Here is a 16,949-nt window from a genome sequence, read left to right as displayed (position 1 = left end):
TTCGACTCCCTACTCTCAAATTTCTTAAATCTTTGCAAGTATGTTATGCACATGAGACTTAATTTTTTAAAAAAGAGACAAACTTATAAATAAACTGTTAGACTTCCTACTCTCAAATTTCTTAAATCTTTGCAAGTATGTTATGCACATGAGACTTATTTTTTAAAAAAAAAAGAGACAAACTTATTGTTCAGACAATTTCCAAGTAAGTTAATGAATCCCATAAACACAGGGCCATCTGTAAGAGGGGTATTTTAATTTCTGTTTCTCCCGTGCAGCAAGGTTACAAACATATTTACATATTACAATCATTCGCAGGGCCATCTGTAAGAGGGGTATTTTAATTTCTGTTTCTCCCGTGCAGCAAGGTTACAAACATTATTATATATTACAATCATTCGGAGCAACGACACAAAGTGGACTCATCAGGGGCTGATCCAGGAATTTTTGCAGGAGGGGGTTTGCCAGGTTCCTGGGATATGTATCCCCCCCCCCCCTCCCGCATGGTTTCTATTGTCATTTTGGCGTATATACTATACACATTGAGCTTTTTAAACAGAGAAATTCAACATCTCGTTTGACGTCAATTTTTATTATGAATTAATACAATGACATTGTGATTCAATTTTATGGATGCAAAGCATCAATTGTGATATCACATAATATCATTATCTCGTGCTTTGAGTGCCCATCCTGTCCCACATCTGACGATAAGGGCCACACGGCCGAGAAACTTTTCTCATAAAAAGTTTTGATTTACAAAAACAAAATGTAGCTAAGCATGGGGGGTTTCGACCCCCCAAACCCCCTCTGGATCCGCCCCTGCAAAGTTATGAAAAGAATCCCATATCCCATTATGGAAAGCATAAACGTCGGGGGAGGGGGGGGTACGAGCCGGTGGGGGAGGCGGATTCTCCCCCTAACCTTTGGGCAATCTGACTTTTCATTTCGTCTATTATACGGGGGCCGGGGAGTTGGATGGCCGAATGGTTAGCACGTGCTCGTTGTATCATAAGGTCTGGCATGGAGTCAGCTGGCGTGGTTTCGATTCCCCAACTTAGTTTTATCTTAGTTAAAATTTCGTGAAACAGGCCCCTGGTTATTCCAGTCTACACCGGTAAAAACCCTATGTGCACATGGAATTGCGCGTTAAAGAAACCTTAACAGATGGAATTGGAAGATGACGTAACGGCACTGGCCGTGCAAAATGAATATTGCTGACGTAATACACAGTTCCTTAGGTATTTTTATCATCTATAATGCAGAATTTGTATGTCCTATATTCTGTGCGGTGTTGGGAAAGTGGGGTCAAATAGTTCTGACATTAAGACAAGTGGTGTGGTGTTGATCCCACATTTGTACCGTTGTACGTGAGGATAGGGTAGTGTGCCTAATTTCGTGGTTCTTTTTCGGCTCTTACGGTGTCCACCCCCTGCTACAAATGTTACATTGTTAGGTACTTGTCTACGATATCATCCTCGGTGGAAGTGGACGTAAAACTCCAGGAGAGAGAGAGAGAGAGAGAGAGAGAGAGAGAGAGAGAAATGGGGTTTAACGTCCACTCGACACAAACTAGGTCATTTCGGGACTAACATATGGTTTAATTTTATTTCAATAATTCGCTTGCGCGTAGGGGTCTTTAGCAGTGGGAGGAAACCGGAGGACCCGGAGAAAACCCACGAGGTTGGACAGGCGACCCTACTCCTTGTCACGTACAACCGGTAAAACTCCAGGAACGCACGAACCAAAAGGCAATAATATTTATATATACATGTATATAGGCATTAGATGCTGTACCAATAATTGTTGATATTAACTTTGCTCCTTTTGTAAATATATGCTAATTTAGTTATTGTATTATTTTAGTGCTTTTTCTTCTTTCTGTATAATATTGTCTGTTTTGTTTCCTGTGTGTTCTGTAAATAAACTGTTTACTGTGTTCTGTCTCAGGTGGATAAGTCGAAGTCTTTCCATTCATCAATCCAGTTCTTGTGAAATTTGGGAAATTTACTACTGACCGAACTTCAGAAAAGTCGCATGAGAATTATTTATGTCTGTTTCCACGTATCCATCGCTCGAAAACTACCTCTGCTTTTTCTCCGCAGGTAGCGTGTCTCGCGTTCAGAATGCTTCATAATATTACCTCCCTTTATTCGTATTAAATGGGTTTGTTTCCCCTGTACAGATAATTTATCAAACTGATTAGAAAGGGATGACCAGGGCCCTTGATAGGAAAAATGTCCCGGGGCGGCACCTCCCCCCCCCATCCCTCTCCTTTCCAACACTAGTCATATCTAGATGATTCACTAGCAGATTGAGATAAAGTGAAAAATTTTGTACATATTTATATAAGCTTCAAAGGAAAAATTTTAAAAAATCATGCATAATTGCCCATTTCTATTTCAAACTTTGATATTTATGGACCTCATAGACTCTTATGGGCCCTGGGCGACGCACCGGCTGCACCCCTCTCTCGTGAGGCCTGGGGCTCCGCACCGGCTGCACCCCCCTCTCGTGAGGCCTGGGGATGACATTGGGGAGTTAATTTGCTCTCAATATTAACTTCTTTCTGTTGCAAATTAAATTCTAAAACATTTTTATACGTGAGCGTATATATAGCATGTCATCAACCTGTCCGTCGGTTCGTCCGTCTACAATTGGCTTGTGAACGAGATAGAGGCTACAGTTTTCGATGGATTCTTTTCATATTTGGTATGAGGCATTTTGGGCATAAGAGGATGAACCCTATTGATATACAGCCTTCCATGACCTGTGGGCCATATCTGAAAAGCTTGTGAACGCGACCCAGGCTATATTTTTACGGATTGTGGAGGGTTTAACGTTCAGTCGACGCAAACTAGGTCATTTCCAGGCTAACATGGTTCAATTATATTTCAATAATCGTATAGGGGTTTAGTAGTCGGGAGAAACCGGGGTTTAGCAGTCGGGAGAAACCGGGGGACCCATGAGGTTTGACAGGCGACCTTACTTTTTGTCACGTATAAACGGGGAATCGGAACCACGCCACTTGACTCAATAACAGACCTTATGATCTAATGCGCACGCGTTAAACCATTGGGCAAACCGACCAACATATAGAAGCATACTACTAGAAATTCAAATGTGAAAAGACGGGAAGCGTGTACTATATAGTCACTTTTGCTCTAGCAGGACGTAAAAACTAGGATCATTCAGAGAATAACAAAACCCGTCTATTCAGATAGGCGTTACTTACTGCTTTTGAAAATAAATAATAGTATGAATTGAACTAAACTCATTATTAATTGTTTAATCACTGTCTGTTATCATAACATAACAATATTAAAACTATATATACGACACAGGTAAACAATAACAAAATACAGCTCTCGGCGTGTATAACACAGCTTACATTAACAAGCTTGTTTAAAATATGGAAGGTCAAGTATGTGAACCACACTGTTATGACCAGAAAACCTTAAAAGTAATTTTTTATTGTTCATTTTAAACATACATTATGCAAGCGCTAAATCTGCGTATTGCAGATCTTTCTTTAGGCCAGAAAGGTTTACTAAATCATTAATTAGACATTAATTAACGTATACAGGACATAATTTACTCTCGATGCCATCGCTAGCCTGCGATATTTAGAGGAATGGAATACATTTTGTGACGAATATTTTTGAACCAGCCAGAAATTGGCGTGCATGTAAAAGAACTCATGGCAGTTGGAATTCTATATAAGAGTAGGCCAAGGTGCCGCTGCCCGGACAAAATTCCCCCCATAGCACACTGTATGCCCGTCTTCATTAGCCCAGTCGGAGCAGAACAGTAGGACGTTAAACCCCATTTCATTTCATTTCAATTCTATTCCAAATGTCAAGGTTTATTTTACAGGAGTTAGTTTCGTTTGATTCTTTTGGTTTTATGTTAACTTGGTCGATATATTTTTTATTCTTAAAACCAGTTCCGTGTTAAGACTTAGAATACAATCGATAAGAAAGTGGAAATATGCCATTTTTGGTCGTTTAAAAAATGGAATATCCAATGCTGAAGTTATTGACATCTATTGTCTTATCGCTTTCTTTTAGAATAACTAAATTAGATCATCATTTTGATTTCTTTAGAAAGGTTTCGTGTGACACCCCTAGAGGCTCAACACGTTATACTCAAGTCCAAATTAAATTACTCAATTTCCCATAGTAAATGTCAACTAATGCTCACCTTTTTAATGTGCTTATAATAGAATTATAAAGTAATTTAGTAAAAACGCCTCCGTATTATAAAGATGGGATTATGACAACATTAGGTTTTTACCGTTACACGAGCAGCCATTTTAAGTCGAATTGCGTAATTCGTGTTAGTATAAGAGCTGAGCAACTGTGAAAATAAATGGCGGGGTTAATGAAATAACGGTCTGTAAACATAACAAAGAACAAGCAGCTGTTATAATTAACACGATTATATTAGTTTAATCCTTTGACTGGCTCCAGGCGGTGCGTCTTGTATTGGCATTAAATTCAGTAATGGCTATTCATGGGAACTTAGGCTACCTGTGGGCAGTTTTCTTGTAGTTGAGTGAACCACTTACACGCTATAATGATTAACATAATCTCATTATCCATGGTTTCATTTCTCCTTGCTTCTGGTAATATATAGTCAAGGAGATATATTTGCGTAACTCATTAATTAATATGGTTACTTTTTAACATAATGAGAATATTACATAATAAGATTTGCACACGGAATTATTTTTAGAAATCGTTAATTCTCATTCAAAACCGCTAACAAAAAACACGGTTACTAATAGCATTTATCTCCCTTTGCATTCGCTGTTGTTTTACTACGTGCGTCACGCTCAGTCTTTGTCACTCCCACATCCCGACCCTCCGATCAATTGAATTCCTGACATTTATGATTAATATATTATGAAGACAATAATGAATCATAATTAGGCTTATTCTTATCTATCATTACATTCATTTACACCACATACCGACGCAAGGAAGGTTGGTAATACTCAAAATTATTTTCTTTGATTGGCATTTAGTAATTGAACATATTAAAACAAGGTACTATTTTATGGATACACAATTACTGAGTTTAATACTAAGCGACGTTTCGACGAGGATACCATCGTCTTTATCAAGCAAATTACTAAAACTTTGTGGTAATACGTTGCTTGAGCGGCACTATCGCCTACTCTTATATCGAATTCCAACTGGTAAAAGATCCCTTGGCAGTTGGAATTCGATATAAGAGTAGGCGATACTGCCGCTGCCCGGGCAAAATTTCCCTCATAGCACACTGTATGGCGTATGCCCGTCTTCATTAGCCCAGTATAGGAGCAGAACAGTAGGACGTTAAACCCCATTTCATTTCACTGCTTGATAAAGACGACAGTATCCTCGTCAGTCGTCGAAACGTCGCTTAGTATTATAAACTCAGTAATTGTGTATACATAAAATAGTAGGCTCTGCCTTGTCTCAAAATTATTCTTTCATTTTTATAAGTTTGCTTTGTGTTCTTCTACTCAATCTGATTGAAATACAATTCTATATTTCGTTCGTTTTTTATACTTTCGATGACCGACACTAGTGTAGTAAAGACAATTAAAACGAAATTTTGAACTATTAAAAACGAAACGAAATAGGATCTGTGTTTTAATCAGATTGCAATCTATACTATGAATTCTAAAAACTAATATGTAATATCTTTGATAATATTCCTTAATGAATATAAATAAAACGTATATATATAAGTAAACTCACGACTTCTTGTGAGAGAATCAAGACCAAAATATATTAACATTTTTTGTATTTTTGTATTATATTTTCTTACACGTAAAATGTTTTGGTGGATTTATTTTATTTGTAAACCCATTTATTATTCCATGTGGAAATCTGATTTATATGGTTTTAACATAATTTTCTTGGGAAATCAGTAAATATAATTTTTTAGCCACAAGAATATTGACGTTTATCTCTCGCTCTCTCTTTCATGTAGACGATAGCGACGGGCATGTTGATGTTCAATTTAGAAAAGTGACATTTAGATCTATACTTTTGGTCAAAACGGTCCATTATTTATTTTATTCGTTTATAACATACGCTGCATAAATACACAACACGGAAATTTGATCAATACAAGACAACAATAGAGCAGAAGACGGTATATATATAAATTGTTTTAATACAGTATACAGAAATATGTATATTCCATCTCGGATATATTATGGAAGACGATCCCATATTATATTGCTGAAAATAAATTTGCAATGATATTATTGAAATAGTAGAACACACTGGTTTACGCCAGGCGACTATGGATAAAATACAAAATATTATTATTAAAAATGCTATGTAATATGGAAGTATAGGCCTATAATACGGTGTTGTTATTAATAATACTTTGTGGTAATACGTTGAAATAATAATCTATAAGCTGGGATAGGCTTACTGTGGGTTTTAACTGAATATCCCATTATATTATAGTCTACGGATTAAATATCAAGTGCCAATTTTTTTAAATATCAATAATTGTTTTAATACTAACAATTTTAAAAATTTTCAATTTATTTATAACGAAATATTTAATCAAGTAATATTAAGAATTTCTAAATATCTGATAAAATTACCAAATAAAAGTTGTAGTATTCCATCGTCTAAAACGTTCATTATGTATTTCGTCCGTATATTCACTTACAGTTTTTTTTAAACAAAACAATTCTCAAAACAAAATTAATCCAGAATTATAAATCAGAAATATTGAAAATATAAATAAAGTAGAAGAAGAAACTTTATTGCATAAACCCGTCTTCATTAGCCCCGGTTAGGAGCAGAACAGTAGGACGTTAAACTCCATTTCATTTCATTTTATTTATTGCATAAAACAACCTTACAAGGTTATGTGCATATACAAATAAACATAATAGAAAGATACATGAAACAAACAAAGGATATATACATTGACATAATTATACAAAGATACACAGCTTTACAGAGACATAAACGAATTGTATATAAAAGCTCCTAAACATTTTAAAATTTCTGTATTTTTATTCATCAACAGTATTTTAAATAATTTGGTTCATGAGCTAGAATTAATCTGAACAGTTCTTTTCTTTTTTCGTCATGTCTTTTACAATTTGTTATCAAGTATCATTGTTCATTCACCAAAGTAAATTAAACAAAATCTATGGAAGCAAAAAAAGAAAACATCGGGTAAACTGAATAATGACGATGATATGACGTTGCGTGTGTATAAATTTTGTTGGTTTTTTTTCAAAAGGAATGCCTCATTTTTCTGTTGAAATAATTGGACGGTGTCTACATTTCACATGATAATTGGAAATAGAATCTGCTAGAAAAATTACAATTAATATTATTTTGAAATGAAATGACGAGCCCATGTTTCAAATAAATGAGATCGACAACGACAACAATTTATACTATAAGAAAATAATTGACGATTTAACAAACCTGTTTTAGAAATATTTATCTATTTGAAATAAATTCATCCAATTTAAAAAAAACTATTATCATCCTGTGGATCTTGAATTAAACGGAGCCCTTTCCCGTCGTTTTTGTCAATACCATTACGTATATCGTCTATGTCGAACAAGGTACAATGCTATTCACCGTAGACTTATATTATTACATATCTATAATATACTGGTTCGTAAACACATGCCTGTTAATGACTTTCGTCACAGAAAAGAGTCATTACACCATATTTAACCCAAGTTGATGTCAATAGTGTAAGAACGTGGACGCCTCTATCATTTTTGTTTGTCACGTCTGGCCATAGAATTCGTTTTTAACCTATACATCTTAAAAAACCATTTACCTAGCAAGCCTTGAGTAAATATCACTCTAACTAGTAGTACACCCTAGGCCCACTGCTTTTTGGAGCATGTAATAAACTTTCAAATATTTTTTTTTTCTTTTTAATGAGGTTTAGCGTCCTACTGTTCTGCTCCGACTAAACTTTCAAATATAATTGACTGTCCACAGTTGTGTATTGGTAGGGAATTTGAACCTTAATTAGCCTATATTATGTTTCTACGAAATAGCCTAATAGACGAAGTACTTTTTTTCGGCAAACTCCAATTTTGCAGGTGCGTAGGATGTTATAAACTTTGAAATAAATATTAAAATGAAGTAGGTAGTTCAGGCGAAGAATTTGTTGATAAATAGGCCAAAAATATGAAAATAAAACTAAACTAAAAAAATAAATGTTAAAATTTAATTATGTCAAAGGACATTTCCACGTATGTAAATAAAATGATATTCAACGATCATATACTCAAGATATAAATAATATTTCATATTTGGGTATATATTATATATGCCAATTCGGTGTCGGTGTACTACAAGTACAATATGATATACCACAAGCGTGTATCGATATTGCAGGCACTTAATGGCACTATATATTAGCATGGGGTTTTCAGTTCACCGTATATAATTTTCGAAAACAATGTTATAATCTTTACCTAAATAAAAACGTTTAGGTAACATTTTAACAAATTGATCTAAAGCCTGGTCGACACTTCAATTGCCAAGCGTTTTCATTGTAATGGAAATTTTCGCTCTTTAGAAGAGTTGTTCTTGTAGCATAGAATATTGACGTTATATATTTACTTTGGAAATGGACAATTATTGTTTGTGATATCGAACTCTTTTATGTTTAGCAATCATAAGAATCTTTCAAGCATGACTGTGTTTTCAATACTTCTTCCCACTTTCAAGCAGACGGCTTTGAGATGGTCACGTGATGTGAGACTCGACAGGTCACCTAGTAATTGTTCTGAGAACCCACATTTACTACTAAATTAGGGTCAGGCGGATGAAATGCCACAACTCTGTGTTTTATATAATCAACAAAGCTAGAAAGTGATAACGGAAAGTTGTGTTCGTTTTATTTTGGAAAGGTTTGTTTATTCACAGTTAGCTCTTCTATTTCCCTGACGAGCCTCATAGGTATTACACATTGAAGCCAAGCATTCGTTGTGAACGGACGCACGTTGAATCGTGCTAAAGGAATATATCGCTTATACCTATTCTGACCAAATGGAGTAACTTCTTTTTTACTTCTGTGTACATGGACGTAAACTTACAAGCAACTATGGATATAATGTGTAACTCTAATGCAATTTACGGAGGAAGGTGAGTCGCTCAGGTGCGCTAATAAGCCACAGTGCGGTGGTCAATGTGTAGTCCACAATTCAAGGCGCTTGTTATTGACGGTGTAGAGGGAAGATTTGTTATTTTCTGAACGACAAGTTGAGAATAACATTTCTTGCTAAGCTTACGCAGCGTTATATCCAGCTTAATTTAGCTGTTATAGACAAGTTTGCTGATTATTGCATGCTGAGAGTTTGGTTGGCTTTTATATTTTATCAACACTAGTAGAGAAGGCCATGTGAAAACTTGACTTATACCAGAGTATTCCCTACTTGCCTGTCTACCTGTAATAAAATATAATATTATATTGTGAAGTTGGTCGATAGATCTTCTGTCTAGGTGTACCAGGTACACTAGATAATTATTGGTACCATACCATGTCATTAGCTAATTCTTTTTATCCAATACACAATTTGGTCTATTGGTAATCATTTTGCATATACATACTAATTAAGAGTTGGCTTATGTTCATGTTATGGTAATTAATAAAAGAGCTAAATCATTAATTTTTGGCACCTAGAAATTGACAAAAATGGGTCACAACGCATATAATAATGTAATCTGAATGTATATAAATTGATTTACATTCAGTCGTTTCCATATTTACTCTTAATTTCAAATCAGTTATGTTTGGCGAAATACGCCAAAAATCTCAATTGAATGGCACTCTCTAGCGTCTGGTTATTCCAGTCTACACTGAAAGTATTTATTGCACATGCTCTCCAGATAATGGCACTTAAATGCATTATGGTACACGAATCGTGAACCAATGGTAAAATGTTTATTTTGTCTTAAATATTGGATATCAGAAGCCCATCTTTTCCCGGTAAGATCACAACATCAATGTTGATTTAAATTGCCAAATAATTTGTGTTTTCAATGTCGAAGACTTCGGATGATATTGAGTTTGAGACTTGACTACTTTAATATTTCCAGTGTCAAATGATGTGTTTCCTTTTTATTTGTCATTTGACTAAGCTTATATCAGCTTATAATTTATGAAGCTAAAGTTGGTTCTGGTTTGCACACCCCTCTCCCCTCCCTTTCTCAAACAAATTACTGTACAGAGTTTTGTAACTTTTCATTTTGTGCACTCTCCTTACCCCACCTCACCCATTTTAAAAATATATATGAACTAGTTTTTTTTATATTTTATTTTCAGAGAGACATCAGTGATGAAGTCATAATAATGTGTAATAATTGTCATGGAACTCAACTCACGACAATCAAGTCAGTGACATGAATTAGGGAATATAGAAAATAAGGTTGTGGAGGGCACAACCAAAGACTTGAATGTAAAAATGAGAAGAAAAACTAGAAAAATGTCTTTAACATGCGTACATGTACTGTATATACTAGTGCTAACTACTTTAATACCATCTTCAACACAGAATGGCTTGGAATTTAATGAGTATTTCTTCGTGGCAGAAGGAGAACCCCCAGGCACTTTAGTTGGAATTGTGGGGGGTGCGGGCCTGGCTCCCCCATTTTCGTCTTTGCTCCAACCAAATGGGCAAGATGAACGTGAAATTAAAGACAGGTTCAATGTAAATTTAGATAATGGAGAAATACGAACAAAAGTGATATTAGATCGAGAGGAAAGAATCAATCAGCCATTTGTATTTATTTTACTGCCAGATAATCCTGAAAGTGCTGTGCGTGTCGAAATTAAATTAACAGACATAAATGACAACAATCCCACATTTCAAAACCGGACGAAACAATTAAAAATTTCGGAAAATGCTCCAGTGAATATGAAAATAGCACTTGGAAGTGTAACCGATAAAGATTTAGGTAATAATAGTACTCAAAAATGTGAAATAATTTCAGGAAATATTGACGGTGCTTTTTCTTTGGACACAAAACAATCAGGAAGCTTTGATACATTAGTAGATTTAATTATTAACAAACAGTTGGATTATGAAACAACGCAACATTATAATTTAGTAGTACGTGCATCGGATGGCGGTGACCCGGTTCGTACAGGGGATCTTAATGTTCAGATAGAGATATTAGATCAAAATGATCACCAACCTATCTTTAACCAAAGTCGTTATTCTGCACTCATTCCAGAAAATGCCACAGTTGGCACCAGTGTTTTACAAGTATATGCAACCGATTTAGATTCCGGTGATAACGGTCGAATTCGATATTCTTTAGTTAAACAGGGTGATCCGGAAGAGCATTTTATAATTAACCCTGTGACGGGAGAAATTACTGTAAATAAACCCTTAGATTATGAAACTCACCCAAAATATATTTTAGTTGTGAAAGCAGAAGATCAGGGCTTAAATAAACAACCTGCCAGTGTCTCTTTAGAAATTTATTTGAAAAATATTAATGAACTTCCGGCAAATATTAGTCTCCAATTTTTACAGTCTGCAAGAATTCCAGAAAATGTCCAAAATGGGACATCAGTTGCCAGAATTTCAATCAGTGATCCAGACAGCCCCAATGATCGAAATGTGGACGTGAGTGTATCGTTGATTGGAGGTAATGGTGTTTTTGGATTATCAACAAAGGATAATGTCGTGTATCTCATCGTTGTGTCGAAACCACCCGATCGAGAAATTACCCCACACTATAATTTATCTATCATAGCCACGGATTCAGGCACCCCACCCCTGCGTGCAACAAAATCATTTACCATTTACATTGATGATATAAACGACAACAAACCTAAATTTACCCAAGATGTCTATCGAGCTAATATTACGGAAGTTGCAAATCCAGGCACATCCGTATTCCAGGTGACGGCTCAAGATCCAGATGATGGCAACAATGCTAAAATTACCTATCGAATCTTGGAACATCGCAGTACACAATATGAATGGTTTCAAATCGATAATATGACAGGATTGATTACTACAAAAATGAACATTGACTGTGAAGTGAACCCCCATCCCTCTTTGGTGATTTTGGCATTGGATGGGGGTAACCCACCACAGTCTTCTAGTGCCACCGTGGAAGTTAGTGTCAATGATGTGAATGACAATCAACCTCAGTTTGAGAATAGTTTTTACAGCGCTGTGGTTCCGGAAAATAAAGCTGTGGGCTCGTGTGTTTTAACAGTAAGTTCATTTATACTCTGTCTAACATTACACACTCTGTGGTCTCTAGACATGTACATGTACTGGATGTGATTTCAAAATTATCATTTAAAATATCCAAATTACTGATTGACCGGATTACAAAACCATTGTGTCTGTTGTAAAAAGAAAGACAATGTGAAAAAAAACATTAAGGCCACGTTACTTTTAAATCTTGTTCTTTTGGTTGGATATTTAAATTTGGGGTAACTTAAGTCAAGTGATACATATTTTATGATATTTATGTGACTATCGTATGTCTTTGAGTTTTAAATTTCTGTATGTATATCTTGTACATGTACATGTTTAGACTATTATCTGCATGCTGATTATATTAACAGATTTTATAAATAAACATTCATATTTCATTTTAACAACATTACAGATAACATTTTCACAGTGTCAGATATTTAATTGGAATATCAACAACACCAAATTCTTTTAAATATTTACAGCACTAAATTATTTAGAATATTACACCACCAAATGTTAAACAAAATATAAATTTACAGAAAACATGCATGCAGATTCCACTGCCATTAAATTTCTTTTAGTCTTATACATGTATTCTATATTTTATATATTTATTTATAAATGAATTTCATTAATTTTGACACAGAAAAGACATTTAAGTGTAAAAAATAATATCTGCGAACTACATGTACATCTTCTACAAAATGTCCATAAATAATTTGTAGGAATACAAAATTAATCAAAATATGCCCGAAGAAGGTAATGAATGGTGATGAAAATGTTAAAGGGAATTTTGTGCTTGATTTAACAAAGTTATTGAAACCACGACTTCTTTTATGAACATGGCGATATGGGAGTGTTAACTGTGTTGGTGTACACTATTGTCAGGCAACTGTCAGCCTCCTGAACCAATTCTTCCCTCAAGTTGTACACACCATGACAAATTTCTTTTTTCATCAACTCATTGTGTTGTGACCAATAACATTTTCTTAACATAACTTTTGTAATGCAGTGAAGCAAAAATGATGCTCTGTGCTATTGGGATTTGATAGGGGCAATAATACTTGGGTTTTTTTGTCTGATCACCATCTGGTGACCACTGTCCAGTCCGGTTAGACACTGATCCGGTACTGTAATAATTAAATGTATTGTTAACCAGTTCTCTAGACTAAATATTTTTCTTGAATTATAAACATGCCAAAATTTAATTGATTTTAAGGATAATTTATTTTGGTAAAATCTGTTTATTAAATTCCAGCAAGATGTACATGTACATGTATGTAACTGATATGTACATAGAATATTTACTTTGAATAGAAGCCATGTTTTAGAGAAAATTTTAACTTTGTCTACACACATTTATTTATAGCTTTTTGGTTTAATTTACAATTATGAATTTGGATTAAGGTAATAATATTAAAATAAGAATATATGCGGGTGGTCCAGAAAAGTCAATACATTCATTATCGTATAATTCTAAAAGAAGATGAAATTCATCGATCATCCAATACATGTATGTTTAATGGGCTACCGAAAACACTTAGTGACTGAAGACAAATATACGTTCTTTGATTTTATCGAGATCCTTTTTCTCTTCAAATATTTCTGTAAGCTTTTTTCGCTATTGTCACTGCCTCACACAAAATATTTAATCTACATCACCATAGTTATATGAAATACAGTCATTGTCCTATTTTAAACTTTTAGTAGCTTTTTATTACTTGTAAAAAGTTGATGGTTCAGTTGACAGGTTTTCTCTGCATTGGACAGTATTTTTATTTCAACTGATGTCATGCTTTGTGTCGTAAAGAAATAACCTTTTGTTCAAGTTGTTCTGAATCATGGTCCATTGAATGAATGTCTTCTGAGAAATGAAAATCAATATTCAAATTAACTGTGAATGCTTGACTTGTCACAAAAATTACCCATTTAGACTCATTATTCGTATTTATCTTTTGAATAAATATATCTGTACAATTAATGGTTCAATAAATAGCCCTTAAATGATTTAATTATGACAAGGTTAATTTAACAGCAGAGATATTTTGAAAAATTTATATTGGAAATAAACATACTGGATTGGAAATATGACTTATGGGTTTAAATCTTCAAATGTGCATTTTTAGAAGTATTATTGAAAAACTGTAGTCGATTATGATACTGGTATTTTTTGTGATTGTTGTTATATTCACGTAATGTAGAGCTGTACAATGTAGATTGTTGGTAGATTTATCATATTCATGTAATAATACTTTTGTAACTAATTACTCCACACCAGGGGTGTCAAACTCATTTCGATTCAGGACCCACATGAACTAAAAAAACGTTGTTGAACTTTACTGAATTCTAAAAACAAATCCAAACATCCTTGACATAGGTAATTTTTTAGACTGATTTCCTAATTGCCAAGATATAATATTGAACACAACGTTCTCTTGTAAAACATACATGTACAAATAGTACAGAAGTCAGAGTTTTACTGAAACCGGAAAACAATCATAAATGATTTTCATCGCTAGTTTCTAAGAATTATTGACACGTCAGTTTGTTGTAATCTGTTCCACGGGCCACATGTAAACCTTTGGCGAGCCGGATCTGGCCCGCGAGCCCATGTTTGACACCCCTGCTCTAAACAGTGAATTTTAGACTACTTGTAAATTTGTTTAAATTACTATTTATTTTGTTTCTATGAGAATAAGAGAATAAAATATATCAAACTAATTTAAAGTATTTTGTTACAATAATCGACATTTCAAAAATCATGATCATGAATTTTCAGTTATGGGGAGTTTATGTTTCATATACATTTATATATGAAAGAATGTGAAATTGGATGTGAAATTATTGCCCTAGTATGTATATTAGCGGGTGGATTTAGTTCTTTATTACCAAATATGACAGGTTTATGGTCATTTGTATTCTATTCACAATAGTGAAGAAATATTTGTTCACAAAGCACCTTATAAATTAGAACTGGCTTTACTGGTCCCTGTTCATGACAAACCTTTGCCATAAATCAACTTCAAACTGTATTATTGAGATTTCAGTTGAGCTGGTGCCATCTTGGCTTGACCAACAACACACTTTGTACCCTATTCTGATGGTCATGTTGATGATGTATATGTACACCCAACTTCTTTGTTTGTATTTTGAGTCAAGAGCGTGCTTAAAAACCCAAACTGACACCTTCTTCATGCTGAGAAATAGCTCACTGTGGAATCTAATGGTAAACATCATGCAGGCCAGATCTACAAATAACCCAACACATTGAGATGCTGAAAGGCAAATTTTAGATATGGATATTAAGTGTCAAGCTTTTACTGCTCAGGGCTATTTAGGTTTCGATATTGCCCATTGGGACAAATATTTCTTTAATCTTATATGTTCGTTTGTTTGTGATTTCTGCGTATTGTGTCTTGTCCGTAGTTTTGTTTTGTGTAATTATGTGTGGTGCCGTCCCCCTATTATAGTAACATATCTTCTGAAATTTATTTTCATATCTACATGTAGTTTGCTTGGATTAGATAGAAACAGTTCTAATTTTAACAAGTCAGCTAAAAATTGTACCCCGATAAACAAGTGCATTTAAATTATTTTAGTTATATATATGTAAAGGTTATGGTAATTTCTCATTCAAAATATGGATATGGTGATAATTTTTTTCTAAAAGAAACTTTAGAAGATGTCATGATATAATCAAAACTCTCTGCAGTGTCTGTAATACAAGACTATTATCCATTATGCTTGAAAGATAATTTTCTAGGAATTTCAATTTGAGTCATCCATCAACCGTACAATTTACCTGTATTTGTGTGTATAACATTGCTCAGGTGTGTACTTATAACTATGACAAACTATGTTTGGAGCTTTGGTTGGATTTATCAGACCAATTATAGCCTGTGTGACAATCGTATTTTAATCAGTGCTTAACTCGAGTTTAGAAGGTAGATTTTCATCCATAACATTCGACTATACAATAGTTGGATATATTTTTCATAGTATTTAATTATATCAAGAAGGTGTTATGACTTCCATGACACAATCCAATACATTGAAGAAATGAGGTGACATCTAATGAGAACTTGGTATAAGATAATATCAAAAATATGTCTGCCAAACATCCCAGTAACTTTTAAATAGGCTTAAAGCTGTGAAATCTTTCTTACGTATTTGGTGAAGCAGAAAGAGATAACTTTATGTCTGGGAGCAAGTAAATAATTGGTAAAATGGGGCCCTGGGGTAAAATTGAAGTTTTGTTTATCAAATAATGTAAGAAATACCTGTTAAATCTCAAGAGAGAAGAAATTTTAAAATACGCCAATTGTAGCCCTAGGGTTATTGGTTTTTCAAAAGAAATCAGAATATTCTGTATTTATTATTTATATAAATGGGTGATCAAAGTAAAAAATTCCCCTTTATAATTTATATGTAAATATACCAAAAACTGTTGTCAAAGAGTCGACTCTGTGTCATTCTTTTATGACTAATTAAACAAGCATTCCTAATTATTGGAAAATAAATTGAAATTACATATATTGTTTGAACTTGTGTGTACTACTCTCGTATAATATAACATTAAATGATCCCACTATAGATCCCGGCCACTTACTGTTGTAGTGACGAATCATAATTCGATAATTTGATAGTGTGCGAAGATATGATAATTGTATAGTTAATCAATATTTTTAATGACGAATGACATCGTACATGTACATATAGA

General features: G+C 34.0%; 1 protein-coding gene across 3 annotated transcripts in view; it reads left to right on the top strand.

Moving 5' to 3' along the window:
* The first annotated feature begins 8,986 nt into the window (after positions 1 to 8,986).
* The window catches only part of LOC126830233 (protein dachsous), an 82,595-nt gene continuing 74,632 nt past the window's right edge, over positions 8,987 to 16,949 (top strand). For 2 of the 3 annotated variants that reach the window (XM_050560581.1, XM_056103061.1), the window contains exons 1-2: positions 8,987 to 9,149; positions 10,330 to 12,238. In XM_050560581.1, coding sequence (XP_050416538.1) covers positions 10,469 to 12,238 — 1,770 coding nt within the window. In that variant the 5' untranslated portion in view covers positions 8,987 to 9,149; positions 10,330 to 10,468. Of the gene's footprint in view, positions 9,150 to 10,329; positions 14,951 to 16,949 lie in introns of those variants that run through there. The other variant, XM_050560582.1, reaches the window with a different exon arrangement.

The sequence above is a fragment of the Patella vulgata genome, chromosome 8, assembly GCF_932274485.2.
Source record: "Patella vulgata chromosome 8, xgPatVulg1.2, whole genome shotgun sequence".
NCBI classification, from domain to species: Eukaryota; Metazoa; Mollusca; class Gastropoda; family Patellidae; genus Patella; species Patella vulgata.
This window is presented reverse-complemented; position numbering and strand designations above follow the sequence as displayed.